General features: G+C 37.2%; 1 protein-coding gene across 1 annotated transcript in view; it reads right to left on the reverse strand.

Moving 5' to 3' along the window:
* Positions 1-18,756, reverse strand: part of LOC101877234 (pituitary adenylate cyclase-activating polypeptide type I receptor) — a 133,248-nt gene that overhangs the window by 93,134 nt on the left and 21,358 nt on the right. The window contains exon 2 of the mRNA XM_031049800.2: positions 9,477-9,642. Within this exon, the coding sequence (XP_030905660.1) occupies positions 9,477-9,527 (51 nt within the window). The 5' untranslated portion in view covers positions 9,528-9,642. The remainder of the gene's footprint in view (positions 1-9,476; positions 9,643-18,756) is intronic.

Genomic DNA, 18,756 nt, shown 5'->3' on the forward strand with positions numbered 1-18,756 from the left:
CTTCTTTGCTTTCCCAGAGCACTAGCACAAGCTTCTCCATAGTGCAGCACTGAGATTAACCGAACTTCTCATATCTCACACACCTGTCATTGGCACCATCACCCTAATACTTGAGCATACCTTAGCATTAAGTGGATTTATTTTTTTTCCACACCTTTTAGAGACAGGGCAGTGCAGCTGATCTTGTTCAATACGGAGAGAACAGAAACAAGAAGCTGCAGCAATGCTGCAATCAAGCACTAACCTAGAGCAATGAGTTTTGATCTTTAAGCTGTCATGCCTTAGGTTACTGCTCTAATTGCCAGCAATCCTGATATTCTAGATACCTGAATTAGCTGTTAGATTTTAAAATAAATAAATAAATTCATTAATAAATTAAAGCGGATGAGTTTTGTGAGTAGTAGCACAAGGCTTTAGCCAGTGATCTCATGGAGTAGTGTCTCCTAGATGAGCTCCTGTTTAGATAATCTGCTGTCTAATAAGGCTTGAGCTTATGTTGAAGTTATTTTTCTGTAGGGAATTAACAAAACCTGCCTTTGCCTAAATGTTCATATGAAACTGGTAGAAAATTAATTTGTCTGGGAATGTGTTCTGTCAAATTTAGTTGAAACCACTCATAGTATTCAGTATATAGGGATGAAAAAGATAGATAGATCATGATAGATAGATGATAGATAGATAGATAGATAGATAGATGATAGATAGATAGATAGATAGATAGATTAGATAGATAGATAGATTAGATAGATAGATGACAGGTGATAGATAGATGGGATCATGTAAGTCCACTTAACATAGTGCAACAAAGGCCCTTCAACATTTTACAGCCTATTCCCACTGACATTGCCTGCCTTTACAAAATTCCAGACTCTCCCACAGATGCTATGCAAATGGAGTGCGTAAGGGAATGACCACAGCTACAGGATGAATAATAACATCACTTTTGATGTCAAAACTTTTAGGCTGAAAATATGCAGAGAGATTTAATAGTTATTTTAAATAAGCAGACAGTTTGTTCACCTTGCATTAGTTCAGACATACTTGACAATACACTATGGCCAAAAATGTTAAGATTTTGCACATTTACATTGCTGGAAGTGGTACTAAAATGGACTGGCTTAGTCTGAAATTGCATGAGAATTTAGTTTTTATTGCAATGCTAACTTGTCATGTATTTTGTTATGTTTTTAAGTAATGGAGCAAATTATCATAAAACTGGCTAATAGAGATATAACAACTAAACTCAACTCAGCCAGAGGGCAGCAAGAAAAAAAAGAACATTTTAATATGTGAGAGGAAATAAACACAAATTTATACCCTTGAGCTTTAGCATATTTCTAATCTTATCCAATATGCACTTTGCATTACCAGCTATCTGGCAAGCCCTTAGAAAACAAGGAAGTAAAAAAAAAGGTCCAAAAGAGTTTTATACCAAAATATGTAACATGTTTAGATGTGGCTATCAGGTAAGAATAATCTAAAAAATAAAAAAGATCTCTGTGCTTTCCCTTCCCAAATCTGCAAAAAACAGCAGCTCAAGTTATTGACAAGCTGTCTCAGGAGTCTTTGAACAACCAAATCAACAGCCTGAATTAAGCCTAAATAACCCCTGAATAACACACTTTGGCCACAGATGCTGAGTCAAAGAGAGACTGTGGGACCAAAACCATTTGAAAAGAGTACACAGAAACTAAAGTGTTCTCTTTTTCTGTCTAAAGCTCTTAGACAATTCATAAGAGTTTTACACTTCAAATGAAGCCTACTGAGCAACGTTTGAGAGGAGATTACATTGCATAAATGTGTTATTGGGAAGGTCAGGAACAACATAAACTTTATCGCTTCACAATCCTTAACAGAATTTTTCAGCATAAGTGAAAATATATAAAGTACTTTGGAACAGTGAGCACAACCACTGACCACATACAAAGGTTGAGAAACTGTTAAACCTACCAGTTGACACAAAGGAAATCTGTCGGAAAGACATTCATTGAGCCTATTTTCCCTAAGGAAACAACATGTTGATGAAGCTTATAGATTAAACCATATTGATAGAAAAAAAAAACAAGAAAAAAAAAGCTGCAATTTTTCCTGTTTAGAAAGTGGTAGGAGAGTTATGAAGTGCTTCCTTTTCATATTATGTCTTGTTTGAAGACAATATTTGAATATTTATTTAGAAACCTTATTTTGTACAAAAAAGGGAGAAAACTTGAAATTTAGATTAAATTTTGTAAACTTTACTAGAAAGAATAATTCTGGCTAAGTATTACAAAGTATTTCTTAAATGTTATTATGTAGGGAAAATATTTTCCCTGTTCTTCCTAAAATGGATCTTCTTTTTTTTTTTTTCCTAAGAAGTTCTGAAGTATTTAATGGTATGCATTTTTTATTTTTCTTTACTACAGACAAAATAATCCATTTGCATCTGCCCTCACTCATCCAAGAACACACATTTAATAATCCATTTTAAAAATGTATTCCAGGAAAAGTAGTAAATAGCATTTGTGATAACCTTACAAACCACCCTATGGTGGTGAGTTCCAAGATTTTACTAATGCCAGACAATCAATTGGGCAACGGTGACTTACTGTCATCTATTCATCAATCACATGACATTTGTAAAGTATAACCTACTGCTCAATAAAGCTGAGGTTTCTAAAAATTAAAGAAACAAAATTATAGCTTAAGATAATTTTTATGACCCTGCTGTAGGGAGAGCACTAAGGAGGCTTAGGAAGTGTTATACCAATATACAGAGGTTTCTGTCCCTTGCCACAGAATCATTAGTATATATTAATATAGATAAACATCTTAATCTAGACATTCAACATTTCAGCTGTTAAATATTGGCCTAAGTACATTTCTTGACATCAGTTAGGTACACAACTAAGCTCTAACATGCACAGGGAAGTACAGAAGCAGGTCCCATTTATTAGAAAGGTGATGTTCTCTAGTTTGGGCAAAACTAGCATTATATGGCATGGAATAAGCAAATCACAGATATTACTGTATTTTAATGGGACCCATATCTCCAAAATCGTCACCTCCAAGTGATTTACACATGGGGAGAAAAAACAAACAAACAAACAAAAAAACCAACAAAACAGGGCAAGTGAAAGAAACCCAATTTTCTTTTCAGGAGCGTGAGCACAAGCTAGCCTGGACTGAAGTATTCACCCCTTGCCCAGAGAAACAAAGGATTTTTTGAGTTGGATTCCATGCCCTTGGGGCCTACAGTGACAGCAACACTTAGGCTTCATGGTTGGCAGTGCTTTTTAATGGGTCTCATAGATTTTTATTAAATAGCCAGGTCTCTATGGCTTTGAAAAAGAAGCCCTAGAAGCAGGCTTAAGCACTGCATGCTGTCTTGCATCTACTTCCTAATCCTATGGATGCTGCATGAGTAACGCCTGGACAGTTCATCTGGAGGCCCTGTGGTGTGTTACCCTGGGGCAAGCACTGATGCGGTGTGCTCACCCAGGCAGGCTTACAGCAGTGCTGCTTGATCCCTAGGAAAGCCCCAGTTCTTGCTGTAGGACATACATTCACTCTGAGAAGCAGCAGAGTTTATTTCACAGAGAAGAAACTATTACAAGCCATGGTAAGAGGGACAGGAGAAGGCCAAATCCCTAACAGTAGAGTGATGAAAATATGTTTTTTTTTTCATATTCTTTTCCTCTCTTCCTGCTCATTTGCATCCATTTTCTCCTTCCTTTTTATGTAGCTTCGGTTTGTCATCGCAACTATCTCTTCAAGCTGACTCCACAGTAAATTTTCTTAGGCTGCTGACTCAGCAAACCAGAGGAAGAACAGGCCAGTAGCACAGTTGCTAGTGACTTGGATAATATCCCTCCAGGTGCTGGATATTAATAGCTGAGCAACATGAAAAATAACTGATTCTTTTTTTCACAGGCTCCGTTTCTAAGAAATCTTCTATTTATTTCCCAATTTGTTATTTGACTGCTCATCCAACGCTCCTCCAAGCTCATGAATACAAAACCAGCAGGGAAAAGAATCGTATTAATGTTCTTAAATCAGTGTTGTCATCATATTATTTGCCTGTCACAGAAGTTATTACTACTACCAGAAGGAAAAAGAGTGAACACATTAATGCAGGGCAACGATTTACTGCTTTGTAACCTGCTGCCATGCATTTCTAAGACCTAAACATCTTGCCTGCCTAAATAAGGAAAGCTACATGTACATATATGTTTGTGCATTGTGTTGTGAACCACACATTGGTAGAATATGTGTATTTCTAGATTTTCCTTTTTTTTTGGTTGCCATTCATGTTTTGTGCAAATAAACTTAGTAACCTTAAAAGCCATTTTAACGAAGCACGTCTTTCTTCAGCTTCTGCAATAACTGTAGCTGACACCTGATGGTGTGAGACCACCAGTGGCGGTGTACTAGACAGAGTACTGACATAACATCAAGGTCTCCTACCAGCTTCAGGCATCTTAAACAGGAGCATCAACATGCTAGGCTTTCTCAGGAAAAACCCCAACCACCCAGGGACCTACAGATATCTCAGGAGGAGAGATCACCCTGAGTTTTCCATCACTCTGTCACTCTCTGTAAGTACCTGTCCCACCTACCTGACAAGCTAAGGACTACCTGGAAACTGGGATTTTAATTTTTGTGTCTCTGAAAGGTGGTTGGTATCAAGGGCACTGTCATTATTTTGTAACATTGATTTTCGCAGATGTTTTTTTGTGATATACCATACAGAAATCCTGAACCTTCTCTTACCCCCTTCTCTTACCTTATACAACCTGAGACTTTCTTTTCTTCTTTAAAAAAGGCACAAGGTGTTCTGAGGTTTTTCTGTTCTGCTGATTGCCCCCAGCACTATCGCCTTATATTAAAAAGGAAAATCTATAGGAGTAGTAATGTCTTGGCTAGCTGAGTTTTTCTCCTCTGGAGAACATTCCCAGCAGTTCCCTACCTGTATCTGTACATATTTGCATTTTCAGTACGTAAGCAATAGGGCAATTCCATGTAACTGTTCATTATGATAAAGATAGCAGCAATCCTGAAGAGAATTTGAATAGGGCTATGAGATGTTATAAATCATAAGGCACATAAAGGAATTAAAAGCTGTCTCATTAAGTCCTGCATAGAAAAAAATAGTTTGATTCAAGAGCAGGGACCAACACAACCATCTTATGTTTGTGCCTGAGGAAACTCACATTCGGGCTGCAGCAGAAAATGGATGCTTTAACAAACATAGCAGGGCTGGAGAGAAACTAGTAGAATAGTGTGTCTGAATATGCTGTCTCTCATCTTTAAAAAATGACAGACACTGAAATATAAATGATCCTATTTGAACATAGCCTGGCAGGCTGGAAGTGACTGCTACAGATTAATAATGGAGGATACATACAGGTGTCTGCTCTGTAGGCTACACACGCCCTTAAAAACTTTGAGAAATTTTATCCCCTTCAGTAAATAGGGTCTAACAAACAGATCTAGTTTCTGTCTTCACCTCTGTATGAATTGATTAAACGTAATCAGATCAAGGTTTCATTCTCTGATCTGTGAGATGCTGTTTGTTCATCCAAATCTGTATTTGCCCATCTGACCCTCATATGGTGGTTGTACTACAATGCTGGTATACAAGAGGTATCACTTACACCTTTCTTTTTAATTTCTTTTTGCTTTGTGTTGTTTTTTTAAGGAGGAGAATGATCATGTTTGCCAGTTAATAAAATGTCATGAAGAATATCTTATCATTTAAAACATTCAATCTTAGCAATATTAAAAATACCACAACAAGAAATTCCAAATATTAGCTGAAGTAGTACATCTGATTGAATTATTACAGACACTTAGAACACCTGCATTGCAGTTACATTTAAAATTCAGTTCATATACTAAGCCAACTTTGTGAGTCATGAATTCCATTGTTTCTCAAATACATTTGGAACCAGACAAAATAATGATGGTTTAGGATCCTATCATCTCCTCAATAATTTTATGATCACTTTTGTTAATACTTCCAATAAAAAAAAAAGCCCACTGCTATCACAGGTGAATGGAATGAGAAATCAATCAAAATGGCAGTGAAAGTGAATTTAGAAGCAAAAAATAAGTAGGATGAAGAAAACTAATGTGACAACAGAAAGAGAAGATATTCAGACAAAACAAAAAATGAAAGTGACTGAAAAGAAATGGGCTAGCTGACAAAAAATGGATTTAAACCAGCTAAAATAGCAACATAGACATTTAAAACTAGGAAAGCGTTTAAAATGGGGAAAAACAAAGCTCAAGAAATCCTCTAAAATGCATTACATGTAACATGCTTGTAGATACTGCCTTCAGTTCCAAGTGATTAATAAGAAGGTAGAATACCTTTGTGATAGGCAAATACAGAATAACTTGTTAAACACATGAAAAATCTAACCACCCTAGTCCCTGACAATTAGAACTGGCTTAATGTGCCAACTTCTAAATATATCTTAGAATATTACTTTCTTGTTGTTTGGTCTGTCTGTAGTTGAAACCACCTAGAATTTTCCATTAAAACACTTGTCCTCTTTTTGCCTTTTCTTGATCTATTTATGAATGCAGACACTAGTCTGGGCACTTTTTGGTTTTCTGTGTGTAAAATGGAATGTGGCTCATTCTATCAGTGAAGCCAAAAACTACACATCCAAGAAGCTGTACAGGTTCAGGAGCCACACTACGAGTGATGGGAACAAGGGCCACAAGATGAGGATCAATCCTAACTGCTAAGCACAGGATCTCACCTTGAGAGTAACAGGAGATTTCTTGAACAGTACCAGATGTGTTTAGAGGAAAGCGACGTAAAAGAAGATTTTCCTTTTTTTTCAGGAACTTTTGGGAGGATGACATTCAAATTTACTCTATATTTTTTAAAAGTCACATCCACTCCCTTGGTAGAAAATCTGAAAATCTGTGTAACAGAAAAGTACCAATTTGAGGACACCAGCACAGCACATTTGAAGTGGTTTAAAAAGAAAGTGTGTGTCTCAGTGGAGAGAAAATGTGTTACCACACACATTACAAAAAGAGTCCCAGCAAGGAAAGAACCATAAGTTAACATTATATCATTCCTGAACTCTGGTCTGTGAAAAGAAACTTAGAGATGTAATAAAGAATAAATACACAAATTACAGTACAATTTCTGCCAAAGGCATAAATCATTTCACTGGCCAAAGCGTGTGTGTGCAAATACACAAGTTTATGTGTGTAAAATCATTTACTTTTCTACCTGGGTTCCTGCAAGAGATTATAATAAAACCTAGCACTCTTAAACAAGATCATAAACATTGCAGAAACAGCATATACAAAAGCATATTTGTCATTATTAGCCCTGGTTTGCTTCACAGTATTTCATTAGAGATCTGTCCTTTCCAAAAGCTGGAGCTGATCACTAATTATCCAGCTCAGTGCTCACAGTTTTGTCCTGAAATGCTAGGAACTGGAAACTTGTCCTTTTACATCTGCCAGGAAGGTCATCTATCTGAAAGTTCAAGAGATATGTTCAGCCACATCTATTTCCCTTCATTAAAAATTGTTCACCTCTAAATAAGAAAACTTTTGTCTATCTCAAGCTGAACACTAAGAGTATTGAAACATTCAAGATCATTAGTCATTAAAAAAAAAAGTCTTTTGCCTTTCCATTCATATGACCATTTACTTAATTTTATTTCCAGTCTGAAAATCATGCTGCATACCCAGGAATTCAGCAGGTCTACCAATACGCTTTCCAGTTTCACCAGGTATAGGATGCATCTCACTTAACATTTATAGATGAGGAAACACTGAGGCCATCTTAGGCTTAGCTATAAGATGAGAGTTCCTAAGAGGTTGAGACATGATGGTTGTCATTTCTGGGTCTCAAATGAGAAGCTACAAGGTTTGTTTAGGTAATACAATATATGTCAAAAAAACAGCACCTGAATTTGAGATAACCTCCTTTTATAGAAATTTCATACTAACATAAGCACCCAAAACAGATTAAATGTGGGTCTTTCCCCCCTCCACATTAGCTTAGAGGAAGTCTAGTGTAAATGTATTTCAGAGATACAGTACAAAAATTAAACAGATTCGCTTAACTAATAACTAATGCCTACTAGCTGACCAGGAAAACTAAGCAGTACTCAGAAGAGTCATGCATTAGAAAGAAATTTAAAGACCAGATAATATATATCGTAAGGGACTGTATTATTTGGATGAACAGAAGTATACTACCAGTTTCAATCCTATTCTACAGAATTTAGCTGATAATGCTACATTTCAAATATGCAGTTAATTAAAGTGGTTTCTAAATACAACCTAAGAAGAAATAATGTGCATTTTTGTGCACCAAAATAAAGCCAAGCCTTGTATGCTGACTGCTATGCATTGTAAAAGACAGGTCACACAGCCAATACACGTAAGAAAGAAACTATGTAAAAACTGCTGAAAGATACTTTAGTCACATCACTACCATATTAAATAGTTCTTAATTAAAAGTAAAACCAAAATAAATGTGAAGAATTCTTTTAAATACCTAGCTATTAAAGTGCAGCAGCATGAGAAATCTGTATATTAAGCAACTGTAAAGCATGTACATGGAAATTATAACAATTCATGAGAATGAGGTAGAGGTTTTAAATAGTAGTGCTATTTGTCACAGTACCCCTTTGTGCAATGTTTCTTGAGAAGTGATGAAAAACACAGTTGTGACCAATGGTCTAGCAAAGAACTGAGTTGAAATGTGAGATGAGTTTATTATAGGGGTTGTGTATTGTTCCTCACAGTTACAAAGTGAAAAAATATGTTTTCTTCAATGGTCTTACAGCTGTTACATGAGGCTACATAGAGCCACACTGCTCAGGGGGACAACAGACAGGCATAGAGTTACAATTTCCAGATGTGTTAGGACAGAGTGGTTCATGGGAGAGTATGTTGCTTAGTAAGTAAAAGCTTATGATGAAAATAAAACCCTATAATCTTCATGAAGAGATGACAATCTTCAGAAAAGTGATAGAAGAGTTTCAGTGCTTGTGTATTTAGAGGCCCACTTATACAGTTTATTAAAATTGGTCCCCTGAAAATAGAGGCATTCAAAAGCACTGGCTGAAATATCTTGAGTCTTATGTTTCACTGAGCTGATAAAAATTTTCTCTCTAATTTTATCCCATCTGCCTGGGAAAAAAAAAAGCAACAAAAACTAAGCCAACGGATTTGAAGAAAGAGCCCCACATTTTTCAATTTCCATTCCATTCTATTCTATTCTATTCATTTTTAAATTTTTATTTTCTATTTAATTTCAGATACAAATAGTGAACAAATCCCCTCAAGGAATGGACTTGCCCTTCTATAGGATGAGCAGTGATCACAGTTCTATTGCATAAGCAAAGGAGGATTAACTGGTGTCAGTAACAGACCCTTCACTCTTAGCAAGTGCTGGCTTGAGAACATGCATTTATATGAGTACAATGTAAATAAAAACATTTTTTCCTTACCACGGGAAGCAGTATCAGAATAAAGAAGCAGATCTTCCAACTGATGGCCATCTTCTCTCTTAATTTTGAGCTTCAGTCAAGTTTTGGTTGTTAACACTATTATTTGGGCTGAAGAAGGCTCTCTGCAGAATTTTTCACCAAGGTCTTCAGGTCAAGGTTCAGATCTCTACAGTGAAAGAGGAAAATTAATATAAATAAACATGAAGAGAATGAAAAAGGAATGGACAGTGAACAGAGAACCCAACACTTGAACTGTGAGTTGTACATAATAAAGATCAACCGTACTTGTAACCCCATTTGTGTGGACTGCAACTATCAACAGATGGTTTTGATACTTAATTTAAAGCCAAAGGATATGCTTTATGATCTGCTACTTGTATCATGTAAATTACTGAAGCAGGTTCTGTAGCTGCAAAGACGTAAATTGTGCCGAAAGGAAAAGGTAGGATGGATGGATGATTTTGAACCAGAAAAAGAACCCATCTGCTTAATTTCTGAAGTCATGACTTGCCCTTCATGATTTTCAGTAATATCTCAAAAGAACAGCTGTATGGGGGTTTTTTTGGAGACTGCATGGCATGATGATTTACTCACAGAGATCACTTGTCCAGGTAACAAAATCTGTGACCAGAGTTGTTAATAATCTGATGTCTTTTTGAGCACTTAGCAATAGAGTTGCAAGGGAATGAACTGTCTTGTAAGGCTAAAGATTCAACTGTAAGACAGGATTGACTTATATGGACGACAGTGTCATGAATATTTGACTTCCATCACTTGGTCTTTGCCAAGGAGCTAGACAGGTGCTTAGGACATCAACAGAATTGCATAGCAGACATTAGCTCTATCCTAGCAACTCCTGCCATAACACAGAGTTTAAAAAATCCCACTCATTCCAAACCATAATTCCTCAAATAATTTTTCATTCAAGAAAATTTTCTCTCACCTGTCTGGTTGAGGAGGAGATTGACAGAGTAGCTTGGTGGGCAACTGGCATCCAACAAAGGTTAGCACACCACACCCCTTCAAGTGTATTTCTACACTATAGACTTAATTTGTCCAAGATAAGCTCAGCCAGAGGTCCTTTGGCAATGTCTTTGGTAATTTAGGTGCAATATTTCTACTTAGGAAGGTGTAAGTGTTTAGCCGCATGGGCATGAGCTATGCCACACCAGTTTGTTTCTGAGCCAGAGAACTCTCTCTCATCTGTTTTATCTCCAAATGTAAATGAAGCCTTTGAATGCTGAGGTCACTTTTAAAATCTTGTCTGATGTAGATTTCCTATATGCCACAACCTGTCACCTCCATGGACATAAACACAACTGACATTCAAAACTACAGAAAAATTTAAATGCATAAGAAAAAAATTAGAGAAGAAAATAAAGTCATTATAGATAGTAAGAAGTCAGGGATACAGGACACAAACAATAAGAGAGAAAATACAGCCAGGGTGTATTGGAAAAAAACATTTAAAATAACAGAAGGAATGTGAGAAAATACAACAAAGGAGAAAACAGACCAAAGACAGAAAGTAAATAAACAAATGACAAAGGCAAATGCAAATGAACTTTTATAATCAGGGGACACTCAATTTTCATACTGACTGTGACATACTGCAAAGACATCAGTATTCAGAAAAAAATAAGAAATAAAAGAGGTTAATTAAGCTCTATTTTTTTGTCTTCTCTATCCAGACCCTGACTAAACAGAGACCAATGATTCATAAAATTCCCTCTAAATAGATCTGCTTTCTGCCATCCTCACTCTATCAGTCACTCGTGCTCTGCTCTGGTACTGAATTTAATTACTTAACTGTATTTCTGATGGTTTATCAAATAATGAAGGCCTGATAAGATCTCAGCTGAGGAGGACAGCAAACATCTGTGGGTGACATTCAGCAGTGAGGAGCTGGAAAAACAAAGTCACTCCATTAACAGAAGCAGCAGAAAACCAGACAGACGCATTAGCAGACATTGAGTTTAAATTTTTTTCTTGATCATTTGCACTCCTGCGTGCAGGCCAGTACAGAAAGGCCAAAGAGTGGTGCGGCAACTGAATTCTATCCTTGGATTCTGCTACTGTAATACAACAGAAATATGATGTAAATACAAAAGGAGAGAGGGAGATGACTGACTAAACAGACAGATAGCCTGCAGGAAGGTGTTAACTTTCAGAACACACTCTTCCCAATATTAGAAGACCCAGTTTTACTTTAACCTGGCATTAACCGGGTTTGAAAAGTGGAGAGTGGATGTTTTATGCTTTATCTTAGTTTAAAAGGAACTTCTAAAGAGACAACATGAACATCTGCAAACCATTTCTTTCACATTTTGCAGAGAAAGTAAAAGAATCAACTTCATTTTTGCCTTCAAGGTAGTCATGGAAACCTGCATAAAAACTGGGCTGAGGCCTTCGTATCATCCACAGGGACTCAAGTGTTTAGTAGGCAGTAACAACTACCAGTTCTGTGAACTTCTACCCTCGACTTGCAGCAGACCCTGTATATATTGTTTAGCAGCTCCTAGCATGTATGATATATGCAGGTGCAGAGTTCACCTATTACAACGAAAAGGCACAAACAGGGACTATCGGCTATGTTTTATGAGAAAAATTAACTTTTCTAAAAATGCAGGAAATTCGTGGGAAAGATACAAATATATGAATATAGAATTTGGAATGGAAGTTTGAATTAGATATTGTCTTCTGATGTCAATGGTAGCCAATAGGGTTTGGCTACCAAATGCAATAGGGTAGAGTTTGGTAGCCAAATTCTGCAATCCCATTAGTAAATTAGAGATATTGGTGCTTTATACTTTTTTTTATCTTCATCTGCTACTGTAATTAAAATTAATAAATTCAGAAGAGCCAATAGCATGGGGGTTGCATCTTTCAGTTATGCATATGCAGTTCCCCAATATAAAGAAGTCTTCAAATACCACTGGTGAAACAGAAAAGCTGTTGAAGTGTCTGCAAATTTGAAAATCAGTTGATGGTTACCAAAATGGAATGAGATTCAGGGAATTATTTCAAGCATAACTGAAATACAAAGAAAATAAAAATTACCTATTTTGGTCAGCTAATGACTTAAGAAAAGTAATTCATCACCTATGTAGGTGGATGAATTTGTCCACCATAGACACTTTCAGTGCCATAGCAGATTCCTTGTGTTACTTCAAATAGGCACTTCAAGGGCAGGTTGGAAAAAGTCCACAAAACATGTTCTGCAGTAAGTGCCCATTTCTTTCCCCTAATAAAAAAAAAAAAGTCTGGAGCTTAGCACATATGTGGACTATGTTACAGAAGCCTAAAGGCTGGTGAGAATTGCACTGTGAGAAGCCCACAAGTGCCACGTGCACAGTACAATGTTAGTAACCAAGAAAATCTTGTGGTTTTGCAAGTAGAATGTACCTACTCCCAGGGAGGCATCAAGGAATCAAACCTACCCATATCAAATAATGGGTCACTATTATTGAGCTGTTACCTCACCCCAAAAGAAAGAAATAATCTGATCTGCTAAGCTTCTTGTCCACTGGGATGTGTGCCAGTGGTTTGAAAGGAAAGCAATAAGTTTCAAAGATGACCCACAATGGCTTAGTCCAGTGGTGATCAAATGTGAATTCATTACTTAATTAATCTTAATTCAGTGTCTTGTCAGGGCTGCCCACAACATCCTTCTCCTGCACCATCGCCAAGCTACTACACAAATGTGGAAATCTGAAAGCTTCTGACAACATACAGGAGCAACTGAGCTTTTGCAGACTGAAACTGTACCTTGCATCAAAGTCATCCACTCCCTGCAGAGTTATCCGAGTACTTCACAGTGACATGAAGAATATTTCCCTATGCAGAATAAACATGGGTGGAGAATGATGGGGTGAAAAAGAAAGAAGATGCCAAGGAGAAAGCTCCAGCCATCACCAGTCAGTCTGGCTCACAGATCACTCCCTCAACATTTCCAAGTTCTCCTCAGAGACAAGAACTCCACAGCTGTTTATGGTACAAATTTTGCTAGAATGACATCTTTGGTTTATATATGAAGAGGTAATTATGTAATTGATACTCTATTTACTGTCTTTAGTCTTTCAATACAAGGTGTGAAATCCAGTGCATTTTATTATTTCCCTCCTAAAACTAGTAGTATGCCAGCTTCATAAGTTATATTAAAGGTCATGGTGAACCTTCCTCATGTCAACTGAGACACCTGCTAGCAAGAAGGTGGGGAAGAAACCCTTCAGTGATGTGTCACATAATTTTAGAAACCTAGAAGACACATACTCAAATGACTTCCTTGTAAAGTCTCTTTTCACATAGTCGATGGAAGGATGTAAACATAGGAAGAAAACAGTTTGTCTGACCTGTTTTAGCTGTCTACTTTAAATTTTCTACTTCTCTCCTGTGAGTGCAAAGGAATTTTTAACAGCTAGCTCATATGTTGACATCTACATTGTAGATATCTAAATTTGGACAGAATAACTCTACCTCCAGTCTCTGCTGCAGTACAGGGATCAGCAATATGAAATCCAAAATACTAAAGTTTGACCTACCACAAAGGCTTAAGAAGCAATAAATAAGTTGGTGTCAGTAACATAGCCAGCAGGGCCAGGGAAGTGATCATCCATTCCCCTGTACTCATCAGTGGTGAGGCCACACTCTGAATACTGTGTTCAGTTCTGAGCCCCTCACTACAAGAAAGACATTGAGGTGCTGGAGTGGGTCCAGAGAAGGGCAATGAAGCTGGCAAAGGGTCTGGAGAATCAGTCTTATGAGGAATGGCTAAGGAAACTGGAGTTGTTTAGTCTGGAAAAGAGAAGGCTCAGGAGGGACCTTGCTGCTCTCTACAACTATCTGGAAGGAGGTTGTAGCGAGGTGGGGTTGGTCTCTTCTCCCACATAACAAGTGATAGGACAAGAGGTAACAGCCTCAAGCTGCACAGGGGAGGTTTATATTGGATATTAGGAAAAATCTCTTCATCTAGAGGGTGATCAGGCATTAGAACAGGCTGCCCAAGGAAGTGGTGGAACCACCATCCCTGTAACTGTTCAAAAATTGTATGGATGAGGCCCTCAGTGATAAGGTTTAGTGGTGGACTTGGCAGTCCTATGGTAATGATTGGACTTGATGATCTTAAAGGTCTTTTCCAACCTAGTTGATTCTATGATAAGTAACAAAAAATGTAAGCAAATTTAACTGAATACCTAACAGAAAGAGATCTAAAATTTCCCACAGAAAGTAGTCTATAAAGGACAATCCTACTGAGGCAAACAAAAAGAACACCACCATGGCCCTTCCACTGCCTTTAATACACCACTTATTATTTCCTGAGTTTAAATATCATGGGTTATTTTCCCACAATTTACTTGCATTAATCTTTACAAATTTACTGAAAATAAAGTATCTCCATGGATCATAGGAGCTGAGAATCCTGTTCTACCTTTTTTTTTAACCAAGAAGACATTTATTCACTTTTCTCCCTTTGCATGCTTAACTGCAAAAGTCACAAGTGTCCTTGTTTCCACTCACCATGTCTGTTGTCAATGACAAAACAGGATTTAAAGGGTAATTACATCAGGAGGTCTAAAAGGTGGATTTTCAGAAAGGATTTACTGATACAAGGTACAAGTCAGCCCTTTTCAGCTGTACATGATGTGTTGAGGCCCTCAAGCAGAAATGCCATCTTTGTCTGCAAGAGCTGGCAACCAGCAACCTTGATTCGGTCATAGGATTGTTCATAAGGAAGGGTGCAGTCTGTAGCCATTGTTCTAACACATTAATTGTTTGGGAGGGGTGGGGGGGTGGTCATGTGCTACAAAATGTACGTTAATGCCAGAAGCAATCAAGTAGTCTCTTCTAATGTCCAATGTTTTCACTATTCAGGAAAATCGTTGGTTTTGACTTTGTGAAACAAAATTTTTAAAAGTAGCTAAAACAGTCCTAGCAGTAATTTTGCATGGAAACAGTTGAAAAAAAATATATTCAACTTGCTGCCTGGCTTAGGCATTATGGAGTCAAAGAATAAACAAGTCTATCAGCAATACTTAGTAATAGTCCTTTCCTATCTGGAGGAATAGTTTTTTTTGATTACTACTTTTCCTTCATAGGGTGCCGAAAACCCCTATGAATATTGGTAGAACTCCTTTTTTAAAAATGAAGTTAAAGGTGTGATTACAAAATTAGGAGATGCTAAATTGCAGATGCTGTGGCTTCCACATGCAAATGAGAATCCAGCTGTTCAAATATTTCTACATGAAGTGGGATTATCAATTACATTGATTTCCACAAGGAGAGCAATGTGGTTTTGCAAGAAGAATAACTAAAAAGGGGCATTCATAGAACAGGGGATTGGCAAGGACCTGGAGACTATCTAGTCCAACTCCTCTGCTCAAATACATTTCCAAACAGGTTATGAATATCTCCAAATGTTGAAAATCCATAACTTCCTGCAAGCTGTTCTAGTACTTGACCATTCTAACAATAAAAAAGCATTTTCTTGTTTTAAAATTTAATTTCATACATATTTATGTATGCTTGTTGCTTCTTGTCCTCTTGCTGGTCACCACTGAGAACTTGGTTCCATCTCCTTTACACCCTCCCATCATATATTTCTACACATTGATAAGATCTCCATGAATCTCTTCTCTAGGCTAAACAGCCCTAGCTTTCTTATCCTCTCCTTGTAAGACTTTAATGATCTTTGTGGCTCTTCACAGGGCCCACTGCAGTGTGTTCATGTGTCTCTTGTACTCAGCAGTCCAGCACTGGACCCACCACTCCAGATGTGTCTCAGCAGGGCTGTGAGAGAGGAAGCATCACTTCCCTTGACTTGCTGCCAATGCTTTTCTTCATGCAGCTGACAACGTTTTTGGACTTCTTTGCTACAAGGGCACTTTGCTGGCTCAGGATCCACTTCATGTCCACCTTAGGTCCTTCTCTGCAAACTGCTTTCCAGCCAGCTGATCCCCAGCCTGCCCTTGTGCATAGATTTATTCCTCTCAGGTGCAGAGCGTCACATTTCTCTTTCTTTAACTTGATGAGGTTCCTCTATGCCTATTTGTCCAGTCTGTTCAGTTCCCTCCAAATCCAGCACAACCAACCATCTGGTCAATCAACCACTTCTCCCAAATTTGTATAACCTCCAAACATTCTGAAGTTTCACTCTGTCCTATCACCCTAATCATTAAATAAAACATTAAACAGCACTGGTCACATCCACATGTCAGACCTTTATAGTTCAGCTCAGTCTCCCTAGGCTCTCCTTACAGTCAATGAAGAAGAGAGAAGGATCCTCAGGGTGCAGTTTTTACACCCTAATACTAGAGTCCTCATTTTGGACAAAGTGTGTTACTGCTTTGAGGTTTGTTTTGGTTTGTTTTTTGGTTTTGTTTTTTTTTTCTGCATACTCAGACTGAAGAGGGCAGACAAAATTCCATCTCCAAAGTTTAAGAATCTGAAGCACTAAAAGTAAGCAAAACAAAGCACTGACTTCAATTTATGCCACAGCCTTTTCTTACTTTCAGTACTATCTTTATTCCTTTTATTAACACAGCCTAATAACTTCTGTGTATGTTTTACTTCAGCTGTCCCCAATTACAATTTTGGTGGAGTGTTTTTCTTCTTTTCCCTTGAGTGGTTTCAATTAAATTGAAATTCCCTGAAGATGTAAGGGTATTATAATTTGTCCTTACAAAGTACACTCCTAATCATTTCTGTGTAACCTGACAGCTCTTCTATTTCCTAGTCCTCTAGCTTTATAGAATTTTTCTAATATTAAAAAAAGACCCTCTCAAAACTATTCTAGAACAGATTTTAATGTGTTGCTCAGTCAATCCAAGAAAGAGATCTTAACTTACACTTTCTGAAGATTTGATTCATTTCTTGCTCATGTGAAAATTCTGTGTATTGCTCACTTTCAGACCTTAAATAAGGTTAGGCTAGCATAGCTCGCTGTGGCACTCACTATTATTTTTTGAGACAGAATCATATGCTCCTGCGGCTTTTTTTTTATTTTTGTTTAGGGGTCAGACACACAGTAAAATTTTTAAAGCATACAAACTTATTTTGTCACAGCTGATATGCAGTAAGTACATATGTACCTCCTGATTCACATCAAATTCAAGGCAGTATAATTAGTTTTGGTTTAGATTTGCTGGTAAGCCAAGTTTCATTGCGTTGCATTCGCCACAGGCAAAGAACACACATAAGAAGATACCATAGGCCAAAATATGTGTGAACAATTAAGTTAAGGTTATTCCTTTTCCAATCTCAGTAGATACCCGCTTTCCTTCCAGTAGAGTCTTTCTTCAGTAAGGACATTATCAAAAAAATTTTGAAAATCCAAATCCACTATATCCCATCAATTTATAAGTGTTATCATAAAGTCCAGCCTTTGTTGAGCTTTGAAAGTCTATGCCATTCTGGAACACAGTGCATAAAACTACCAAACACTTGTTTTTTTTTAAACCAAACTCTATTTAAAATCCCTGGCTTTTATAAGTAATAAAAATGTTCATGATACAACAATTCCTCTCCTTCATATTATGCTGCTTCACCCATACAGGTATGATAAATCATTGAAGGTTACTAAAATCTAAAGGATTGTTCTGAATATCTCAGCATTTTTTGACATTATAATGACTATGGAAGTCTGTTTGTTGGAACTTGCTTCAGGCTGTCTGAAAATACAGACACACATGAGTGGACTATTCATCTGCAGGTCAAGATTTTCTACTTTATCTTTGCAACTATAGCAGCTACAGACTTATGAAACCAGCAGTTATGGAATATAATTCATAACTCCCTGTGCATATTGCTATTCTTGGCAGATTTCCCGTCTAACATCACCCATAAAATTCATCCATCAGTTCTTTCCTTGATTGGCATTATTTTGCCTATTGTATTACTTATGAGATTTATTGTGCCCTGATATTTTTAACATTCCCAGAGACCTGGTGAAATGGCATGACTTCTTTAAAGACCATGGATACTCAGTTGCAGGGAAGTATTTATAAACTACCATTCATTTAAGAATCATCAGTAAGCAAAGTAAAAAATTATATGAGAAGTATTCATCTTCACAGGCAGGTCAATTACTGTTTTAAAGCACCTGTGATGTATGTGGCACTTGATAGCTAACATGCAACTAATATGGGATCATAAAGGTAACTACGTGCTGCTCCATTCCATCAGACCTTTAAGTGCTGCTTGGCAAGGTCCTTCAAAATCATTACTCCACAGCCAGTAAAATGTGTTCTCTATCTGGCATATCACAGTTTTGCAAGATCTAATT

This window comes from Melopsittacus undulatus, chromosome 1 (genome assembly GCF_012275295.1).
Source record: "Melopsittacus undulatus isolate bMelUnd1 chromosome 1, bMelUnd1.mat.Z, whole genome shotgun sequence".
NCBI lineage: Eukaryota > Metazoa > Chordata > Aves > Psittaciformes > Psittaculidae > Melopsittacus > Melopsittacus undulatus.